Below are 23,620 nucleotides of genomic sequence, written 5' to 3'. Positions count from 1 at the left end.
GGACCTGCCTCTGGGGGTAGGAACCCGCTTGCTTCCGGGCAGGACTGCACCCTGCCGGCAGCTGTGAGGGGCTGGGGAAAGGGTGTGGAGCCACTTCAAGATCTGCAGTTGGACTGAGGTCGGCTGGCTGCCACAGGGACACAGATGGGTTGGGCTCCTGCCTGGTCTCTGGGTGGGCAGAACTGTGTTTGGATCACAGCCTGCACCAAAATGGGTGGGCCTGCCTCCAGGGCACAGTCAGGAGTGTCTCCTTGTGGGTCCCTGGGAGGGGACCTGAGAATGCTCCCGCAAGGGGACTGTTGTCCATGGATGGCTGCCAAATTGTTGTCGAAGGGAGTGTGAACTGGAGGCCTGCATTCTGCCGTCTTGCTAATGTCACGTCCATCACCTCTCCATCCATTTAATAGTTCTGTCATTTAGAGTCTCTTTTCCATAAATTATCTTATTGGATTTTTAACTGTAACCTTTTTGAAGGCTGCGCTGTAGATGTAATTTTACGAGAAAAAGACATAGAAAAATTACACAATTTTACGAGGACTTCTCTGTGTTTCTTCTCAAATAGGACTTTATATCAGATTTTCTCCCTCAGTGGTAATTGTCAGGGCCTTATAGTTCTAATAATTTAAGTAGAAAGCTAGACTAAAATCACATGTAAGTGTTTTGAGTATTATTTATCATCTTTCTCTTGTCCTTTTTGATCCCTTAAAAAAATTTACATATAATGAATGTGAACAATAGAAAATAAAAGGAACACATATAAAATTGACTATGTAATTGGCCATATAAAATGAGAATGTTTATATGAGTTTTTCCAAAGCCTTGCCCTTGGCCTTGGCATTGCGCATGCCCTCCCTGAATGAGCCCGTCCACCGCCAGGGCCTCAAGAGAAGGCTGTGCAGACACCTCCTCCGTATGCACTGGAGGAGGAACACGTGTACCAATCTCCTTTCTTTATTTTCAGCTGCCTGCTGGACTTTCCCAGCTGCCTGCGAGACGCCTTCACTAAAAAGCTCAACACATCTTAAGTTCAATATATTACCTCCAAAACAGCTTCTACTTGTAATTATTTTTCTTTTCTGGTTCCTGGTGGCTATCTTAATCACCATGGCGTAAAATTTGTAGAATCATTTTTCATTTCTCTCCCGTTCTTCCTCCTGAAGATGATAAATTCTGTACATCCATGGCTTGCAGTCTGTCTTTCTCATACTCCTTTTGTTTGTTTGTTTTTATTGCTACCACCCCAATTCAGTTCAATGCTGTTCTTTGATTTCTAAACAATATTATTATTATTATTTTTTTTTATAATGAATTTTTATTTATTTTTTTGTTACAGATATTTTACCTTTTTACCCCATTGGCACCCCCCACCCTACCCCCTCTCCACCCTGTCCCTGGCTTAGTTGTCCATGTCCATTGGTCATGCATACATGCATATAAGTTCTGTGGTTTATCTCTTCCCACCCTCCTTGCCCCCCATCCCCTCTTCTGAGGGATGTCAATTTCTAAACAATATTATTTTAACATACCTATAACTGGTCATGCGATTTTGAGGCTTTTGTCAAGAAAAGTAAATTTTTTTGTATACCTGAAACTAATATAATAGTGTCTGTCAACTGTACTTGAATTAAAAAAAATTAAAACACAGTTGTGACTTTGTTTTTTTGCCTCCTTAAGACTTTCAGCCCCACCTCTAATGCATGTACGAGTATTTCTGAATTTGCTTCCTAAGTCCATCTAATATTCTGCAGTAGTTGAGCAGATAATTTGTTAACTTAAAGGAAAAGTGGAATTTAAAATATCACAAACTATCAGAAATTAAGCTATAAGATAATTTCTAAATTGTCTACCATTTACTAACAGAGTACAGTTACCTTAACTTACTGATCTTTGCTATTACGGATATTTATTAGACTTGTTCTTTTCTTATTAATACTACATGGTATTAATTCTATGATTAGTAAAAATACATAAAGGTTGATGCATCATTGATGCATAAGAGCATAAGAGAAATAAACATGTGCCCTGGCCCATGTGGCTCAGTTGGTTGGAGCATCTTTCCATAGACCAAAAGGCGGCAGGTGGTGGGTTCAATTCCTAGTCAGGGCACATACCCGGGCTGCAGGTTCAATCCTTGGTCTGGGCGTGTGTGGGAGGTAATCAGTCAGTGTTTCTCTTTCACATTGATGTCTCTCTCTCCCTTCCTCTCTCTAAAATTAATTTTTTAAAGAAAGAAATAAACATGTAAGAAATAGAAGTTCAGAACATTCCATAAACCTAAGGAGTGACTGTGCTTTTGGTATGAAGAATGAAACATATGAACTGGGATATGTGAATATTTGAATGTGGTGATTTCATACAAGAGTGTAAACAAGAAAAGTGCTGGCTAGACAAAGCAAAGACGTTGGACCTACTAGACAAAGATTTTAAATCAACTCTGTAAAATATGCTCAAAGAGCTGAAGGAAACCATGAACAAAGAACTAAAGGGAACCAGGACAACGATGTCTCAACAAACAAAGAATATCAATAATAATTAAAAATTATAAAAAGGAACTAAACTAGTGATTTCTAATGTGAATGTTATGAATTTTTCCTATAAAGGAAAAGGATAGAATCATACATGCATCAAAGTTGTACTCTTAAAATAACAAAAACATCTCATTACTAATAATATACTTGGGGAGCAAAGTAGAACAGCTGTTCTCAAAATTTATCTCTCAAAAAAGACACTATCACAAACTTTTTTTTTTTTAGTGGCTCTGAATGTGGAGGAGTAAATATTATGAGAAAATGCTAGTAGACTCCTGTTTTCTTCAATGGAAGAACTACTTTGATTTAGGAGGCAAAACACGCACCAACCTTTCACTGTGATTTGTCTTGGTGACCTCATACTGTAGGAGAAAACTCTTCTCCTTGTGTTCTAGGCCATCAGGTGTGCCATTTTGCAGGTTGGAAAATGCTGTGTATCTGGACTAGGGCAGCACCGGATAGACAAAAGGAGCTTTGTTCACAGGAGAGTTAGCAGTCAGTAACATGGCTAAATATCACAGTCTTACCAAACTGAGGTCATTGGGAAGTATGAAAAAAAAAAAAAAAAAAAAAAAAGAAGTAGATTATGCTTTTCTGCATTAAAATATGCTGGTTGATGTTGGGAAAGGTTAGCACGTACGCTCCTCTAATCAAGATGAAATAGAGACATTTTTAATGACAATAATAACTCTTTGAGAGGCTATTTCTATATGTGGGATAATGTGAGGAGTAGAAATGGGCATGATCTCCTCACTTGTCCTTCGTCTCCCCTCCTGGCTCAGAGAGGCACATGCCATGCAATGCTTACGGGCAGTGGGGCCACTGCACAGCTTGGGAACAAAGAGGGTACCTTTTAGGATCTGAAATATAGATGATTGAAAGGGGAGATGACCAGCCTGAAGGAATGAAGGGAACGAAGAGGATTAGACATGAACAAGCACGTGTGAAGAATCATTTTCCCTGAAGTCCTGTCCTCAAACTAAGTCCACAGTAGGAAGTGTTACAGAACCTTTGTTCATGTTCAATGATCTGAATGTGAAAGGGGTGTTTGGAGCAGGGCTTGGGGAGGAGACTGTCCTCACCCCCACCAAGAAACATCACTAGATCATTATGTTGCTGCCATGCAAGGATCCTACATCAGCCCCAGGTAGCATGTGAGGAGAACCAAGAGCTACTGTGGGCACCAAGAAAGGATGCAGAAGTTTGGGAGTGAAGCGGTGGGTATGGGCAAAGTGTCACACCTGGATGGGAGGAGGAGCATCAGAATGTTACAATCGGCACGTTCCGACTGACCCGTGACGGACCACCGCAGAGCAGAGTGGAAGCTGCTTGAAGGTCGGGATCAGTCACTGCCCATGTGGAAGAGCAGGAAGGGGTCCTCCTCTGTCCTGCCCAGGACTAACCCCAGGGTCAGCAGGAAGCAAGGAGGGATGCTTGCAAGCATTTTGAAGCTGAAGGTGACAGACATATAATCCTGTATTGCCTGAGTAATCCATGAACTGGACTGAGTTCCTCTAAAATGATTAGATTGATTTTCTACATCAGACAGAATAGGAGCTCAAGACAGAAAATTAGATTGAGTTAGAAAAAAAAAATGCATTTTTCAAACCTGAGGCTGTAACTGAGAAGTTCATAACTGCAATATGATTCCAACTGCTTTGCTAAAGTAGCTTATCTGAGGTATGGTTAATAACCTGCTGGCTTGTGAGGGTCCACTGTGAGCAGCTCTTCCCAGCTCAGAATTCTCGGGCTGGGAACTCGAAATCTGCTGAGGACGGAGCGTTTACACCACAGGAATTGACAAATGCTATCAAAGCAGGACTTCTGCCCCAGAGAACAACTTATTAAAAACTTACCAGCATGCCACTTACCTGTACTTATCTCTTATGAGCCAAAATATAATGATGTTGGGGAAAAAGGTATTACAGTTTCTTTAAAATTGGACTGTGATGCAAATATTGGACTGAGATGTTTTTAATATCTCATTTCTGCCTTTTCCCTGTTTTGAAAGGTGTGAGGAGAATTTGTTAATAGTGTTTAGATTGTTCAAAAACTGAAAATCTTGCTGCTTGAACCAAAAGAGTTTAACATGTTCCCAGGTCTTGATTGTTTGATGCTTTAAAGAAGATCATAAATATACTTTATTTTGTATATTGATAATGCACATCTTCTGTTTTTCTCGGTGACATATAAATGTGAGTTAAGATCTTTTATTTAGTAAATATGAAAAGTGAGAAGTTAGCCCAAGCCGATCAAACTGTCCATGATCAAGCTGGGTAGAGTTTGGGAAAAGATTGTAAATACTATCGTCTTGTAAAATAAGATCAATAATCATGCTTATTATTAATGACCTTGAAATATTGTTTATTGTATACATTTTAAATTATGGATGGTCTCTTTTATAAATTAATTTACCCTAAAATTTGTGATACATATGTGTGCCAAACACAACACACACACTAAGGGGTCCTCAGATGCTAAAAGTTCAGAGTTGTTTTCTTAGCTTTGAAGGGAAGACTTTCTACATCCTGGCTCCACTCTCCTTTCTTGCCTTAATGACCACTGCCCTCTCTATGCCCCCTCACTCCCTTCAGTCCAATTACTGCCATCCTGAAAAATGTACCTTGCATTTGTCTGCCCTCGTGTCGGTCCTCTGCTTGGAAAGCTTCAACCCTTTATTTTGACCTTTCGCAATCCTACACCAGGACCTACATGAAGTGTTTCTCTTCCCCTCATCACTCAGCCAGCGATGCTGTCCACGTCCTAAACTTCTTTAGTGTGTGTTCTGTGTCAGCCCCTCATATACCGTGTGTCACCTGCTGATGCGTCGTCTTACTCTTTCATAAAAGATGAACTCCAGTGAAGGTGCAGCCACGTCATATGTCAAGAACAGGCTCTGGAGTCAAAATGTGTTTAGGGTTTTGCCTGATTTTACTGCAGCTCTGTGCACTTTCACAAGGGACTTCACTTCCCTTTGTCTCAGTCTATTCGTGTCTAAATGGGCAAAAGACAGATAGTTTCTATCCCATAGGCTTATTGTGAGAATCAAATGAGTTAGACTGTGAAGTACTTAGTACATTGTAGACTGCATCGGTGGTTTCTGTTTATAGCTAGCAGAGCCAGAGTCCTTCTTACCATTTCTTTTGATTATGTGTGCACTGATGGATATACTGATGACATTTTGGTTCACGTTTTTAGAAAGTAAATTGTGGGTATTTTTTTTTTTTTAATGATGGTGATTGGAATGATAGTGATACTTCCTTGTAGTTTTAAAAGTTTGTGTGTGATTCAGTACTGAAAATAATAACTAGCATTTAAGGATTTAAAAGAAGGTAATATAGCTTTCTAGTTTTTTGTGCTTTCATAATTTTTATTAAGAATTAGAAATGTCCTAAAAGTCATAGCCTCTCTTTGATTCAGTTTTTTTTTTTTTATCCTCACCTGAGGACATTTTTTCTTTCTTTCTTTCTTTTTTTTTTTTTGTGGGAGGGAGAGAGAGGAAGAGAGAGAGAGAGGGAAACATCGACGTGAAAGGGACACATCGAGTGGCTGCCACCCGCACAACCCAGACAGGGTCAGGGACAAACTGCAACCGAGGTACATGCCCTTAGCGGGAACCGAACCCAGGTCTCTCTGGACCACGGGCCAGCGCTCTAACTGCTGAGACAAACCGGCCAGGGCTCTTTGATTCAGTTTTTAACATCTCATTTTTGCCTTTAAAGCTGTGAGGAGAGTTTGTTAATAGTGTTTAGATTGTTCAAAAACAAAATCTAACTGCTTTGTAATCTATACACAGACCAGAATAATATAAATTTTAAGATATTTGATTATGTAAGACACTTTATTAAATCTATATTCAATTGGTCATTGGAATGCAAGACACATTTCAGATACTCCAAAAAAAGATTGATGGGAATTAATCAGAATGTTTCTAATAAAAGAAATGGCGAAAAGAGAGTTTAAGATCCTTTGAAATGTCGGTATTGCTCGTTAAAAAAGTCTGTCATTTTGTTACTAGAAAGCTAAATAAATTCTTACAGCCCTTTGACCTTCTGAAGTCATCTCAGAATCTAATTTATTTCCATTACTCTGAGTGCGACTGTATTAGAACAGTAACAGGTCACCTAGCAGCAAGTCTCACTTTTATGTTTGACCAGCTCACAACAATTTTTATAAGGTTGGATCCGAATGTGACAATGGTAGTCTAATTTGGAATTTGAGTCTTAGTTATCAATTTAATGAACATAAATAAACTCAGTTCCCTCATATTACCAAGTTCTTATATGTAACAAACTACTACGGGAGAGGCAGTATCTGAGCTGCAGCCAAGTGGAGGAAAGAAAGTCCCAGTTGAGTGAGAGACAGGAAAACACGTAACTGAAATGAAACTGTGGAGAATGACAATAGACTTCCTAGCAAATTGTATGGTTTTCCTATGTCATTTTGAAGTTGTGCCCAAAAAAGGTGCCTTTTGTTACCAGGAGAAACATTCTTCAACCTGCTGTTACTGAAAGGACTCTGGGAACAAAGGCAAAAATGGATTGGTTATTGAAGAGGCACATGTTGAAGATTTCTAGGAAAAGAAGGCCTTCAGGCAGGAACATGATTTCCTGTCTTCCTCTCCAAACCCTAGACACACATTCAAACCCGACTGGCCTCATCCTCATCACCCGAAGAGCTGTCCCTCTGTTCCAAAGCAAACCACCCGACAGCAGCCTCCATCTTTTGTACTTCCTCGTGTCTCTTGTTTCTTCAATTTTGCATCTTTCAAATTTCCCTCCCACTAATCACTCCTTACTCTCAGCACCACCAGCCAGAATGTTCTCCAAGTTTTCACCCTTGACTCTGCCCTCTGCTTCCTCCTTGCCCTCCCAACATCTAACATCTGAGGGTTGTCGGCAGGGCACCAGGTCCTGCCCGTCTGCCGCACGGAGACATCTCAAGTGCTTTCCAGACGCATTCTTTCATTTACTCAATGCAAAGTGATGCCCCCAGCCACTTGCAAATAAATACAGAAAATTATTTTTTAACTGAGTGGTTGAAATGATAAGGGCTTACACTAAGGTACAGATAATGAAAAGGCTAAAGCGACAATGAAAATCACTTTGAAGGCCACATGGACCTGGTTTGGCAATTTCTATCCATGTAGAAAATTCTACTTTTATTGCTGAAAGGGAATAATTAGAAATGATCTGAAGGTTTTAGTCTGACTGAGTAGAAGATGTGAAGTGTGTGGCCATCTGGCTTTGACAGGAGGTAGGGCATTCGTTTTTGGAATACTGAGTTTGATATATTTATAGGACATCCATGAACAGATCTATAAGAAGTGTTCAGAATTTGGGATACAGATTTCAAAGGAAAGTCAAAGCTAAAAATAAAAATTCAGGCTTCGTCATCCAAAAACAAAAAATTAATCACTGCAGTCACAGGCATGAGAAACACAGTCCCCTGAGAATATAAAGTGAAAGGAGAGGAGAGTTGTGTTAGCTCTTCAACAAAAGTAGAGAAAGGGAACTCTATGAAAGACATCGGCGAGAGCTGGCCAGAGAAGTTGAGAAAAACGAACAGATGAGAATTTGCATCGTCACACGGAGCTAAAGGAGACACTTACTCTAAGTGACAGACTTTCGATCATGACTTCTGATCTGGAAACATTTCCTGATGGTTTTTTCTCAGTTAATTTACTGAGCTAGATGAAGATACAGGAAGCGTCTAAAGATACGGGATGTCAGCATGGTCAAGCAAAAAGCTTTTGTTGTTGTTTGAAAGCATTCTCTCTCAAGAATCATGACAGTCATTTCATTATGAAGACTCTCCTTGTGGCTCACCTAGGAGTTCCATGGAATGTCCGTATCATTGTATCATCCCTCCTATTTTTTGTAAAGGAGCATAAAATGCTAGGAAGTTTGTATCCAGGCTTGCATATCATTTTGCAAAAATGATAGACTTTAGGAATTTTATGAAGGATGTATAACACAGCACAATATTCTACTCTGTTATGCATCTGTTGAAGGAAAAATTGGTGCCTTTAAATAAAAATATAAAGTTCTTGACATTTATGCCTGACTATTGAGCTCGGCTGACTCTGGAAATATTACCTTCATATTTCCTAAAGTTACAAATTGCTAATTTTTAAAAATCGCTTTATTGAAGGATGATCGTGTCAGGGCCCAGGGTAGGCCTCCCCCAAATATTCCACAATGGCATATTGATTATTTTGAATTAAAGTTACTTAAGTGACAGCCAGTGCAAGAAGAACACGCTGACCCCTGTGACTTTCTGTCCTCCTGGAAGCAGGAGATAAATGCTGCCCGGGAAAGGTGCCCTCCCTGTACCTGGAGGCTAAGGACAGCAGCAGCCTTATCACCAGCTGGGGAACGCAGGGCCCAGGAACGTGTCTAAACAAATGTTATTCCTTTTTGCTAATTTATAGCCCAAGCCCAAACTTTGCTTCGATTCCTCACTAATGAGCACCCAAATCTAAGTTTCTTTGTCCTGTCAATTCTCTACACACTTATTGTTTCTTTGCCAGACAGTGTAAAAGGCTGACTGCTTCTTTCATTTCTTGGAGCATCATTTATGATCTCCCGTGTGCACGACTTAAATTGGTTTTTCTGCTGTTAATCTGGTTAATTACATTTCTAGTCCACCCACAAGAACCCCAATGTAGTAGAGGGGGAAATTTCTCTCTCCCCGAAGACTGATAGATGGAAACTTGAACATAGTTAATGTATACCACTTGAGTGATGAAACTATCACTGTAATTAAGGCCAAATGCTTGTTCATCACCTCCACAATTTTCTTTCTGCCCATTTATTTATTTATTTTTACTGCAATTTGAAAACAAACTATTTCTTTTGTGCTACTTTTCAAAATTAAAATGCAAAAATCCTGAACTCTGAAGGTACATTCCAAACCGCAACAATGAGTTGACCTTCATTTTCTTTTTATTTTCAGAAAAAGAATATGATAACACAGTAACCACTGCAACACAATAATCCATGCTGGTAACGGATTCTTCATTTTGCATATCAAAAGAATTTTGCTTTTTAAAATTACTGTCGCTATTGCACGGACGTGCATTGAGCTGCGTCGGCTCAGATGCTGTTTTTCAGTCGTCACATTCTTCTGGGGTACCAGCGTGTGTGGGAAAACGCAGGGGTGTGGAGGAGAGTCTCCCCATTGCCACGAGCAATTTGAAATTGGCTGGGCAGAAGCAGACCTATTTTTTGGTTCGTGTTTTTTGATCCAGAGAATGTTTGCATTAACTCTCATTCCCATCTGGAGGCACTCTGTTATTATGACTCAGTGGATCAATATACTCTGAGAACCCTGAACTATGATAGGTGGCCTGACAATTGTATAAAAGGCCTCATTGGTTTGAGTGGAAATGAGGTTGCTTTGTGAGACTTTCTTTTTATCAAAAAGGACAATTTAGAACTTTCCATTACACGTTACAAATAGAAATAGGATAGAGATAAACAGAGCAAAGTGCTGTGTTTTCCTCTTCAGCCGGCACCTTCTACCTTTCACATCACGACAGGCTCCATCACGCTCCCTCAAAATGAGATGATTTTTATCTTAGTAGAGGCAGGGAAATCGTTGCTTGCTCTTTCCAATACGGAATCATTAGTGGTATATAATTTTAGAAGGCATTTATTTCTCCCTTTAGGAGATGCAAGGACAAAACTACAAGTTGGTAACCATAGGTTAAAATCAGATTAATAAATAAGTGTCGTGACGAAAAAAATTACCCAGCAGAGGTTTGTGACATTGCATCTATTTGTACTCTTCACTATTTTAGCATGATAATGTCCCCAAATCAAATATATTGAAACTTGACTTGTTTTATTTACTGAGGTTGAGAAATCATTTAAAACACAAATAATAATTGATAATTAAAAAAATTTTTTAAATGGTTGTCAATCACTGGTAAAATTAATGGTAATGTATTATGACTTTGACATCAATCACATAAGAGCATATTTTTTCTCTAGATTTTTAATACAATCATAACTCTTGTGTGCTCCTCTATATTTGTACATAGACTAGGAGCAAGATGGAGCTGCCTAGGTGCTTGGAGTAGAGGAGGCAATTCATTTATGTGGCAAATGGTCTGCAGTCAAAGCATTTCTAGAATTGAGTGTATGCACAGAATATTGTACCTGCTGGCTTCAGGCTCTAAATTCTATTTGTATCCGACTGCATTATGCTATTGTAGAACATTATATTTATTAAAGCCAGTAGATTGTGTGTGTGTGTGTGTGTGTGTGTGTGTGTGTTTTAGGCTGTACCAAAAATCATTGTGATGTCCCATGAATGTTGAGTGATTCTGCTCCAAAGAACTAACATGGCGGTATCAATGTTACATATATGGCAGAATATTTTTTGAATCATATAGGTGTATCGATTCTTGTTGACTACCTATATATACATGCAAATAACCTCGTTGTTGACCATCCTCATGGAGTTTTATAAAATCATAATTTATATAAAATACATAATAGGCAGTGTTTGGGATGTTAGGCATATGAACAACATTTTCTCAGGCCAGTTTCAAATCTCTGAGTCTGCAGGTTATGTTAGTAGTTGAGGAATAACATGGAAATACCACCTATTTTTCAGTATTGTCAGAACTTAGCAGCTGTGAGTATCGTTTTAAGGTGGGGAGATCCCATTTGCTCTTCAGTCCAGAGACTGTTTCCCATATGTGCCCACATTTCAGATCACTTCAAGCCTCCTCACCTCTGCTGGTAGAGTAGCCTCCTTTGGTTGTGGCAGCTCCTTCCAGGTAAATTCTCAGACTCTCTGGTTTCCTAATCTGTCCTCTACTCCTTCCCAAAATGGCAGTTGACATATGAGGAACTCAGATGACACCATAGCTTGGTTGGGTGGGGGCTCCCCTGGTGTATGTTGGTGGTTGTGCTGGTATCCCCCACAAGATCACTGGTTGGATCCTGTGTCCCAGGTCAGTGATATCTGCCGAGTGTGGTTGGGTTGGTCCTAACCCTGGAGGTGTGTTGGCACGCACTGCCAAATTTAGTGGCCAATCTATCCCTTTGACCGCTCTCTTGGTATGGGTCATCACTCTTTGCTGGCTGGGCCCCATGGCTCTTCTTGTTGCTATTCGGGTTCCCCGAAACTGGCTGTGACATTCTTTTGGTTGCTAAGTGGAGCAGAGGTGCAATCACCTTCGCACTTTCACTACCATGACAAATCCCTCTGATTAGCTTCTAGTCGGGCCCTCATTCACTTCTGTTCCTTATCTTCTTCTCTGAGTGTAGAATGGTTTCTGGGGAAGATGATACATTAGAAAATAAAAAACATTGTTCTTTTGTAAAAAGTTTTTATTTTTTTTATTGCTTTGAGATGGGGAGAGAGAGAGAGAGAGAGAAACACTGATTTGTTGTTCTACTCATTTATGCATTCACTGGTTGATTTTCACAGGTGCCCTGACTGGGGATCAAATCTGCAACCTTGGCACATCAGGGGGACGCTCCAACCAATTGACCTACCCGGCCAGGGCAAAAAACACATTGTTTTAATAAAAAATATCTCCCAACAAAGAAAAAGTTCACTGGATTGAGTTAAACATCCAGGGAAGACTGAATTCAGGACTGTAGCAGAGGGGTCAAGACTATGGCCTTAGGAGAGAGAGGTTGAACTCAATTATGTTGAAACAAAGGTGGGGGAGGTTTTAAGCCCCAGGCTGAGCTGGTGGAAAAGCACTAGAGAACATTATAGGAAAGTTGGTCGAAGTGATTAGGCCATTTATGTTTGCTAATTGGTGCTTATGGAAGGTAGGCGCTTACCCTCCCACAGAGACTGGAGGTTGGGGCTCTGTGTTCTTGATTGCATTTCAAAGCGATGACTCTCAGGTCCTTGGGAAAGACATTCTTGGATTGTAAAACTGGAAAGCTGTTTAATGAAGATTTACATCTCAAGAGGCAGAGAAATAATTTACAATAGCAAGTTTCCTAAATTAAATGCTCCCAAAAAAGAGAGGTCAGAGACCTGTAGTCTGGAAGAAACCTCTAAGGTTTAGTCAAGCTGATGGGAACAGTAAGGTTGTCTTGGTCACAAATAAAAATGTCCACAATGAAATAACACTTAAAAAGGAATAGATCATGGAATTAAATAAGGTACGTGTATTCAAGACTGAATTCCACACATATCTAAGCCCAGAGGTAAACATATCTTGTTAATTGTTAATTGGGAACATGATGCTATATTAATATGTTGTAGCATTTTTACAAGTTGGGAAAATATTAAATGATTTAATCAGTCAAATACTTGGGATTGGTTATCCACTTTTGTACCTTTTTGATTTATGCCCTCATAATGCTGGCTTTTCCAATCATTATGTGTAAATAATGTCTGTTGGGTACAAGAGAGTAACTGGTTTGCTTGATCCAAAAGAAGTGATATGAGGACATTTGACTCATGACAGCTTATCATCTTTGTCTGGCTGGGGAAGATTAAAAAAAAAAAAAAGGTAGGGAAGCAAAAAATGATTTTTCACCCTCTGGGGTATTGTCACTTTGCTCTTTCTGATGCATGATGTCATTTGCTAAAATGACCTGCCTCACTGTAATAGATCGAAATAGAAACTTTTAGAAAAGTATTATAATGGGTTTAGAAAGCAAAACACGGGCAGGTCCTGATTATCATCTGAATTTCTTGACATCATGTGCTAAAAGTTGTTTTCCAGAACTATGCATTTGAATGAAATAAAAGTTAACTGTGGTTGGAAAAAAAAACGAAGGCACAGACTTTGGTGTTTTTTTGTAATTTTGTTCTAGCTTTCCAAAGGAAATTTGACTGTCTCAAAAATTACAAATCAAATATACAAATCAAAATGCCTGATAAAAGAAAAGGATGTAAATATTTACTTTTCAATCCACTGAATTATTTAAGATTTCAGAAATGTTCGATCTGGCAACATAAGGAGTAGGGCTGCAAGTCAGTCTGCCAGTTTGCCACGAGGGGAAATTGATCAACAGCAAAGAACTAAAACCTATGAGAATTGAGTGAGGTATTATTAATTTAGAACCTTTCTGGAGAAATGAAGTGAAAAGCATCTCTTTTCATTTTATTGTATCCAAAAAAAAAAAAAAAAAAATCAGAAAACAAAGCAGTAAATATATCTAGGAAATATAGTTTACAAGTTAATAAACTGTGTAACTTTGAAGCAATTGGTAGTCAGTGTGTGTGTGTATGTGTGTGTGTGTGTGCACGTGCATGCACATGCGTATTTGTGTATTTGCGCACATTTGTGTGTGTTACCAAAGTGCTTAAGCTTTCTGCTCGGGAACCTCATTGAAAATACTGTGCCTCAAAGAAAAATGTCCTGTGCTTTTATTTAGTTTGGCCCCAGTTCCAGCTATGCTACTATTTTCGTATATGAATTTACATTCTTGTACCCATATGGCTGCACATTCATTTCATTCCTTACCGAAGTAAATATAATAATATTAATCATGTACTATGTGTCAGACAGTGTGATGGACACTCAGAACCTATCAGTGAACAAAATAAGCAAAGCATTCTGACCTCATGGATCATACATTCTAAGAAGGCATGATAAAGGATAAACTATACGTATAATAAATAAGAAAATGATATGCTAGGTACAAAGATGTCAATTTCTGCCCCCAAATGAGAAGGTGGTTTATTTATAGTAAAATGAATGGGAGTAGGAGTGCTGAGTGGGAAGAATTTAAATGGGGAAGGTCAGGAGATACAAACCTCTATGAGAGGTGTCCGGTTCGAGCAAAGACTTGAAGGTGGCAAAGATGTTAGCCCGGTGTGTGCGGAGAAGAGCATTCTAGGCAGAACGGATAGCGTAGCAAGCCCATCCCGGGGTAGGGGCTGGGAGAGTGGCTGGCGTTTGCTCCAGGAACCCCAGGAAGCTACTGCTGGTGGAGGGACAAGCTGGGACGAAGCGCACAGGAGGGCAGACACGGGCGGGAGTGGTGGGAAGTGGGGCAGATCACGCCGAACTCTGGGCTGTGTACTGGGTGTGAAACTGTGAGCACAGGAATGGTACTTTAGTTAACCTGTTGTGCAGAGAATGGAGATTTGGTGAGCAAAGGCAGAAGCAGGGAGATTTCTTAGATGGCCCTTGCAAGAATCCGGGCTAGAACAACGTGGCCTCTCAGGGGAGGGGTACCTGTGAAGGTGGAGAGAGTGTGTTTCGGGAGAGGCGAGCTTACCAACAGCGCTTTGGGTTGGTTCGGTGGTGTGGTGAGAGAGAGAGAGGAGTCAAGCACAGCTCCACTTTTCTTTTCTTTTTTTCCTTTGTCTCCAGAAACTGGAAGAATGGAATTGTCACAAACTGGTTTGGGGAAGGGTGTGACTGGAGTAGGATTTCAGGGAAGAATGGGAGTTGGGTTTAGACAATGTTAAAGATATTAAGTAGAGAGTTGAGTGTATAAAAGTCTGTAGTTCAGGGAAGGGGTGTGGACGGAGATATAAATTAGGGAATTATCGGCATATAGATAATGTGTAAATTAATGAAGCTAAGAGAAGTCACCCAGGGGTGGGTGTGGTGAAGGGCTGAGCCCGGGGCATTGCAACCTTAAGAGATGATAAGAGATACAAGGAAGAACCAGCAATGGAGCCTGAGAAGAAGCAAGCAAATAAGCTGGGCAGAAAATTACGAGAATGAGGTTTTCTTTTTTCTTTTTAATTTTCCGGTGGAAGCTAAGAGAACAAAGTATATCTAGGCGCTGGAATTAGTCAAAAGTATCGAAAGTCGCTGATGGGGGGACTGAAATCTGACGGTTCGATGTAGCAACACGCGTGGTGTGAAGTGGAAATCTACCCGGAGTTGGCCTAAGAGAATGAATGAGAAAAACCGCAAAAAGTGAGGACGGACATCTTATTTGAAGACTATTCATATAAAAAGCAGAAAAAACATAGAGTGGGGTCAAGAGAAGCTTTTCCCCCCTAACAGCATGCTTACACATTGATGGGAAAGAGTCCTTAAAGAGAACAGAAGATAGGAAGCAGGACAGAGAAGAGGGCGGGGGAGCCGTGCCGAGCAGGGCCAGCGCCCGGCGAAGGCTGAGCAGCGGGAAGGCCGGGGTGCTGGGCAGACACAGTGCCCGCCGCTGCCTGCCCTTTGCCCTTGGTCGCACTTGCTCAGCTCGGCTCCCCTCCGTGTGGGCTTCACTCAGGCCGGCTCTCCACCACAAAACTCCTCCAGCTTGATGCCGAGATCCCGTGCTTTTAGTATTCACAGCAGAAGAGAGAGTTTCTTCTCCGATTGTCCCAACAAAGCCTTGGAATCGCCCTACTGGCTTGGCCCAGGTCCCCTCCCCTCCCTGCAATAAGCGCTGTGACCAGGAGGCCATGCGGAGCTTCAGAAACGTAACTGAGAAACAACCAGCAACACCCCCAGCATCAATAGAGTCATGTTTTCTTCTGGCAAACAGAGCTATGCAGGTACAAATGCAAAGCAGGTGAAGGGTTCTAAATGGTGGCCCCGGGACCCAGGGACCACTTGAGGGAGCCAAACAAACGTCTGCACAGTGGTTTTTCCGAGCCCTTACATTATTGTAATTTAATGTCAAGATCAGAATGATCTGGGCAACCTTAGACTCTTGGGGGAATCAAGATGAAATCACATGTGAAAAATCAGTAATTATCTTAGAGGGAAACTTTTCTATGACCATTTTAATTAAGCCAGTTATTTTCTAGAAATGTCAATGCCCCAATGGTGGCTAGGATTGACATTCAACCACGTTCACGTGTGTTCTGTGTCCTTGAACATCTGTGTCCTTTTAGGCTTTAAATCCTAAGAAAGAAATATGACTCCCCTTTTCTGTTTAGTTCCTAGCCTTACAAGGTTGGACACACTCTGTAACTCATTACCTTTGCTGCTGACCAACAGGAAGTCATGCCATCTTTAATATTAGTAGGGGATACAGATGATTCTTTTCTATATTTTAAGGCTTTAACCGAGAATATTTTTTCTTCTCTGAAATAGTAAGATGTGTCTCCGTGACCAGAAGTAAACATTGGTGATATCTGGCAGGCGAGATGTATGGGTTTTAAACATAATTCATCCAGCCAGTTATTTAGTCAAATAACTCTGAATAAATTATTTGGCTAGATTCTTGGGATAAAATAGAGCACTATAGGGTAATGATAGTTGTCTAATTATTTCAGGGGTAAAGAACTGAACAGGATATGATTTTTAAAATGAGATCCTTACACAGATTTAAATTGTTTTAAAAGTAATTTCTTATCTACACTAAAATGATTTGTATAATATTGAGAACATTTAATTTGCATAATATTGGGGAAATTTACTTACCGTCTGTAAATCTTTTTTCAAAGTTTTATTTGAAAAGAAGAGATGTTAAAACTTATTTCATCTCACTAGATAATTTAAATAATTAAGTTTAATATGGTACATAAAATTTCTAGTAGAGTACTTAGCATAGAAAAGGCCCTGGGTAATTTTTAGTGTGGTTTCCGTTCCTGACAGTTCACAGCAACATCTATTATAGAAGCAAGTTCCTTAGGAATCTGATGTTTAAAAGTTGTAGGCAACACTTTTATAAGAGATGCCTTGTTTTGTGGTCACTCAGTAACTAAGCTTTTTCAGAGCTCAGCTCTATTGTGATCATAACTCTTTGTTTGGAGTGGGTGGCAGTAATAATGGCTTTACAAGTCAAAAAGTAACAACGGCCATACACTCCTGTGCTCGCTGTGTGTGAGAAATCAATAGACACTTAATATGCTTTTTAAAATTTAATGCTCGTAGCAACACTTCAATACTGATTTAAAAGTGTCATCAATGGGGAGGATTTTTCTTTTTAAATGTGAGTTTTCAGGCTGTCATTTGAAGATTCAAGAAATCTTGCTGTTTGAAAAGATTTATGACACTTTTTTTGTGTCAAATCTCAGTAGCGAGGCCAATGCAGGAGAGAAAGGAGGGTGCAGTAGCGGAAGGGAGACTTCAGGGTGGGGGAAAAATGAATGGAGGGACAAGACTCTTGTTTTTGCTTTGTGGGGCAAATCTCCTTAACCAAGGAATAGACAGTGTCACGGAAACACGGTCTTTGGTCTCAAGGATATGAGTCTACTGTGGTGTTGACTATCTGGGTGTATTAAATACATCATTAAAGACAAACAGTGCTTGGCCAGCATCTGAAAGTTTTGGTTAATGACTAAAATGAAGAATGCATGATTGTATTTTATTTTGCAGTAATTCAGAGTTTACCATTTGCTGGAGTTAACCATCGTTTTCTCCATTAAAAAAGCAACCGTGGTTATAGTATGTCTCCAGAAGGCTCAGTGGCTTGGCAGTGGCACATGACTGGGGCAGTCTGACCTCAGCTGCCGTCCAGTTTCCATGCCATGTCACTCATGTCCGGCATAGGCTGGCACTGCCAGATGTGCCAAGTTCCCTGTCTCTACCTCTGTCTTTGCATTTTCCATGTTACTATTTGACATTTGTTCTAAAATTAGAACGAGCATAACGCTCCATCCCACACTTACACCTGTGTGTCTGTGGAGCCGCGCAGCTTACACCCCAGCGGGGATCTCTGAATTCCCTGTGGCCGACTTACCACTCTGTAAAGCCTGGGAGCACCCGAATTTCCATGGCTATCAGTGTACCTCCTTAACGACATAGCTTAGTTTGCATATCAGTAGTACCTTTTCACCACAGGTAAGAAATTGAAATGTTCAAGGTGAATTAATTGCCAGTGTTTCAAGTTGGTGAGCGCAGCCGCCCCAGACATGATGCTGGGAGAGGGGGCGGGGGGGGGGGGCTCTCTCCTGATGGAAGTGGTGGTCCAGGCTCCACTCACCTGACTTACTCCATCCTTTTTCCACACTGTGGTCCTCTCCTGTGTTCCCTTCGAAACTACTGCTCTGTAAAAGGGTGTCAAAATGCCAGAGAAATATTTTGAAATTCTGTCTTTAAAAATGTATCCTCGTTATTAACTCGAGACCATCCAAATTAACTAGAAGAGCAAGAGGCAATCTAATCAGCATTTTCTCCCAGGCATATGTTGATATAGATGACATTCTAAATGTAGAAATGTCAGGTTCAGATGATGGCGGGCTGGGGGCATGTGCTTCGTTCTTCTCCAACTTCTCTGTGTGAACAAATGATAGCAGTGCAGAGAGCTATGCAGTTGCATCAGTAAGACAACCAAGGATGCTTGGGCCACATCAGGCCCCAGAAGACTTTCCACTTCCAAACTTTCCGCAGGCCCCGAGGCAGAATGGTAAGCTTAGACAGGGTGGTGGAGGGAAATGGACGCATTCCCCCACTCCCATCACGTGCCCCAGCACTAATCACCCTGGAGTCGGGTACTAGACAACTCAGGACCACCCTATGCGCTGCAGCCCCTTCAAGTTAGCCAACCCATAGGAGCCCACAAAACCTGCCTAATCCCACCCCACTTGCCATACGTTAGTTGTCCCCAACAACTTTAGCTTGTCAGCCTTCCCATGCATGGCCCTGACTGGCAGCCTCCTCTTCAAAACGTCTACCTTTCATCTATCAGAGTGCCACTGTGTCTGCCATCAGAAAAATGTTTTCTTATAAAACAGTGAACACAGATGTGTCCCTTTAGACCTCAGTCGTGTATGCTCCTCCCCAATAGCAAACACGTCCTGGGCATCTTTGCCCCAGAGCCTGTGCTCCAGGTTGTATGAAATGACACCAATGGCAAGAATAACGCTTGAAAAAAAACTGTATTTAAATGAATGGTAATCTCTACCTAAAATGCCAGACCGTATCAGAGCCTCAAGGTGGATGGGGAAATAAACGTGTATTAATATTCTTATCTGAGCGTTATGTAGTAGATGTTGCATTTTAATAGTATTGAATACTAGGTAATTGTGGATTCAAAAATGTGTCAAGCTCTATTTCAAAACATTGACAATGATTATATATTACGTATACAACCAGCAGTGTCAGTGTTACTTACGATAAATAAATTCCCCAAATAGAGAGATTCCGTGGTATAAATTCTCCCACCATGGCCAGTTGCAAAGAGGGCTGTGTTTACCAATCGGCCTGCAAAAGTCCTGAAAATGTGATGGTGTCACACACTGCTGCAACCGGTTTCCATGGGATAGAACTCTCCATCACTCACTGTGCTGTGCTTCCCTGCACATGCCCCACCATCACTGTATTTCATGTTGTGTTTCAAACATGCTTTTTACGGTCTGTTCCTCCTGTAAAACTGTAAACACAGTGAGGGTAGGGATACTTTGCAGTCTCAGGTTTCATGGTGTGCTTCTTACTCTAAGGGATCTACGTGGTCAGGCGTAGTTTTCCAGTTCCACCATTGTGTGAGGTGTTTCTTTAAATCCCCGGCTGAGCAAAGAATTGGAAGTCCAGATCATTACCCAATAATGCGTGTGGGCAGTAAACATGCTATTTCCAAGGATTGATGTGAATGTCTACCTGTTGAAGTAAGCACTTTAAACATTCAGTAGACCTATAGTTCTTCCGAGGGTCAGGAGGTTCTAATGCATAGAAATGAATATAATTAACATAGACTTCATTCATTTATACTAAATTCTTTTCCCGTCCCCCCCCCCCATGATTATATTTTGAAATTTGATTTCTTATATTCCATAGAGGAATACAGTCTTACTGGCATTTCTTTTCTAACAGAATTTTAACTAATTTTTCTTTGCCAACTTTCTCCTGTTTTTATTTTCACAAAAGGAGCTGGTGGCTGGTCTCCACTCGTGTCCAACAAATACCAGTGGTTGCAGATTGACCTTGGAGAGAGAATGGAGATCACCGCCGTGGCCACCCAAGGGGGATATGGGAGCTCGAACTGGGTGACCACCTACCTCCTGATGTTCAGTGACAGTGGCAGGAACTGGAAGCAGTATCGGCAAGAGGACAGCATCTGGGTATGTTCCTTCCACAGAACGCAGTCTGTCCGGGGAAGAAGTACACCCACCCCGAGCGTAGCTCACACACCGCTTAACCCAAGTCGGGGGACAGCATCTTTGAGTTCCTTAGAAAATATTTGTTGAGAGAAAATACGTTAATATTTATTTTCTAATACATTTCATGATATAATTTGTGAAACTACTAAAGGTGAACTTATTTCACAGAGTCTTCAGAAATGGAAAACAATCTTATTAGTCCACGAAATAGTGTGACCGTCTAAGAAGTACACAAAACGTGTATAAAAAACTTTAAGTGTTGTTCAGTAGTTTTGCACATTTTTTAAAGTTGGTCAAAAGAAGTTGTTCCTTTTATTTTCTCTGATGACTCTGAGGTTTCTGAATGAAATCACTTCCCCTCCCAGTATATGAAGGATTTTATATGTAATATTTAGAGTATTTGTACATACATTATATATCATATATATGATTTATATATAAACCCTTCTCTAGTGTCTTTACAGTGTGTAAGTGGATACCATGCTGTGTTTCGTGGACGGGGTGCAGTTTCTATGAGAGAGATGGACAGAGAGGCCATTTGTAGGAAAGCGGTGGTATCTGTAGTTGACTGATTATAGCAACGCCTGGTGGAAGAAGGAAGCTTCAGGACGTGTGCTTGGTGGGGAAGAAAGGACTGCTTTGTTAGGGGGGAAAGTGTTGATTTGGATCTTAAGTCGGCCAGGGACAACATACAGCAATCAAAGAACTATTTTTCCCCCTCTGGCTGAGCTGCCAGAACCAGAGAAAATGAGTAACTTAATGAAGCATCCTTCTTAGCACACAGATAATTTGGAAACCTATTTGGGCACAGAATGACAATTTTCTTTGATCAGTCAACTGCCTCTCTTTTGATTTTCCTAGAACTCCTTTATACATTATAAACTCACTGAAGAAATGGACTATGATTTACTCACCTTTGTATCTCAGAAGCACTTGGTGGCCATTCATTGCATTTTATTGATGAAAATTTAATTGAGAAGTAGCCCTGTGCTTTCTCTAGCAAGAACAACAGTAGGGCTGAAAGAAGTTGCTTATTAACATTTTTAAGAAAAGCTGCCTTAAAACCCAAAGCAGGTTGAAGTTGTGTATAAGAGCGAGAATAACTGGATATTACGGTCGAATAAGTTCCATGAAAACCATTCAAACTAGGAACAAAATAAACAGTAATTATGAACCAATAACAATGAAAGCTTAATGAGGTATTTATTTTAACTAGGAGTTTGGATTGTCTTTTACTCTTTTTCTAAATTGAGCATTGGATTTTAAACTAGATAAAGAGTAGCTCATTCATGCCAATATTTAGCTGTGTTAAGTAAAATGTATGTTTTGACATTTTTTAAAAAAAATATTTTTTATTGACTTTTAGACAGAGAGGAAGGGAGAGGGAGAGAGAGAGAATCATCAGTGTGAGAGCCAAACATGGATCAGCTGCCTCGTGCAGGGCCCCTACCCGGGGATCCAGCCCACAACCTGGGCACTGCCCTGACCAGGAATCAAACCAGCAGCCTTTCAGTGCACAGGATAATACCCAACAAGCATGAAAATTATTTTTCCATTCCTCAAGCTTGGGTGAAGTCAAACCTAGACCGTGCCATTTGCCTTTTTTTGATTATTCCCATGAAAGGTGAGCTGCTCAGGATGAAGTAGTGACATGGACAATACCCTTAACTAATCCAAACCAATCAATGTAAAGACAAATGGCATCTATCACAATTACCTGTCAAGGTAATAGTATTTTTTAGACTATGCCACAATGTGTTGGTATACACAGTGTCTTCACCTCTTGAGTGAGCACCCTGAAAATAGAGGCCTTATCTTCCAACCTTTCCTCTCAGCATCCCCCAATCTTACCTGTACCTGGCATGTTGCAGGCAAATACTAAATGCTTGTTGGATAAATAAATGAAGGAATGAATGAGTGAATGAATGAATGAATAGATGAAATACACTTTCTTGTAGGATACTTTTATTATCACAGTAACTAAAAGCAATTCCCCTTTTTAGCACATTTGTGTGGTACCAGTTGAATATTGGAGTTGGGATGGTACCTTTCTGTCTCTCCTATAAATTATGAACTTTTTAAAATGAGAGAGTGTTTATCTTTCTCATCTTTGCAGTTTTGACATTCAACACCCAGTGTGGCACATAACTTTTGTTGAGTGAATTATTGAAAAAAAATGAACGAATGAATAGATTTGAATACATTGATTTCCTAATATGTGTTTAACCTTGTGCAAAATTCTGGGAGGTATTAAAAGGGCTCATGTTCATGTCAAAAAATAAATAAAAGCACATCAGAACAAATCAAAGAATGACTCAGAAGAACATGCAAATATGAGGTACAGATTCCTAGAGGTGTGGAACTTGGCAGCATATGGAGATCACTGTCGACCGAATTTGTCGAAAGAGCAGGGCTTACATCGGTATTGAAAGAAGCATTATGACTTAGATTATGGAAGGATTAAGGAAGCTATTCCATGAAGCTAGAAAACTGTGAACAAAGCATGGACATTGGAGATATCCAGTTTCCCAGGTAATAACCAGTGAGACTACTGATCAGAATGGACTGTCAAGTATGGGAAGGTCTGGACAATACTTTTAGATATGATAAAGGAAGCTTATTGATAACTTCAAATGTGAAGATCAAAATTAAGACTTGGTGCATCAAGTACCATAACCATACATAAAATAGATAAGGTTCTGGTATAGATAAAACAACCACAAATCCTCAGACCTTGGTGATAAACACTCACACTCACACACACACACACACACACTCTCACTCACTCACTCATGCTACCTGTTCATTCCAGGTAGGCTGCTGAGTTCTGTTCCACTCCATGGTCCCCCAGTCCCCACTCTGGGGGAGGCTCGCTGTTGTGTGAACCTGCAGTTTGAAAGCAGGGGAAATGAAATGTGACATTTTCACCTGTAATAACACAGATCGCTTTAATTCGGATTTTTTTTTTTTTTACCAAAGAACAATTTTTTACTGATGTATATAGTAAGGAATGTAGCCTTTGGTTGCATTTTACAAATATGTATTTCCTAACTTCTTTTTCTGGTATTTTTTTGCCTGGTTTTTCCAGATATTATGGGAGCTACACAAATTAAACACAACATGCCCATTTTCTTTAAGAGCTTCACTGTCTG

At 40.4% G+C, this 23,620-nt stretch overlaps 1 protein-coding gene across 7 annotated transcripts in view; it reads left to right on the top strand.

The window, feature by feature from the left end:
* The window catches only part of CNTNAP4 (contactin associated protein family member 4), a 253,729-nt gene that overhangs the window by 51,244 nt on the left and 178,865 nt on the right, over nucleotides 1–23,620 (top strand). For 6 of the 7 annotated variants that reach the window (XM_036274253.1, XM_036274257.1, XM_036274258.1 and 3 more), the window contains exon 3: nucleotides 20,236–20,429. In XM_036274253.1, coding sequence (XP_036130146.1) covers nucleotides 20,236–20,429 — 194 coding nt within the window. The remainder of the gene's footprint in view (nucleotides 1–20,235; nucleotides 20,430–23,620) is intronic. The other variant, XM_036274254.1, reaches the window with a different exon arrangement.

This window comes from Molossus molossus, unplaced genomic scaffold (assembly GCF_014108415.1).
Source record: "Molossus molossus isolate mMolMol1 unplaced genomic scaffold, mMolMol1.p scaffold_m16_p_21, whole genome shotgun sequence".
Classification (NCBI taxonomy): Eukaryota; Metazoa; Chordata; class Mammalia; order Chiroptera; family Molossidae; genus Molossus; species Molossus molossus.
The sequence above is the reverse complement of the archived record's forward strand: the minus strand, read 5'-3'. Positions and strand labels throughout refer to the sequence as shown.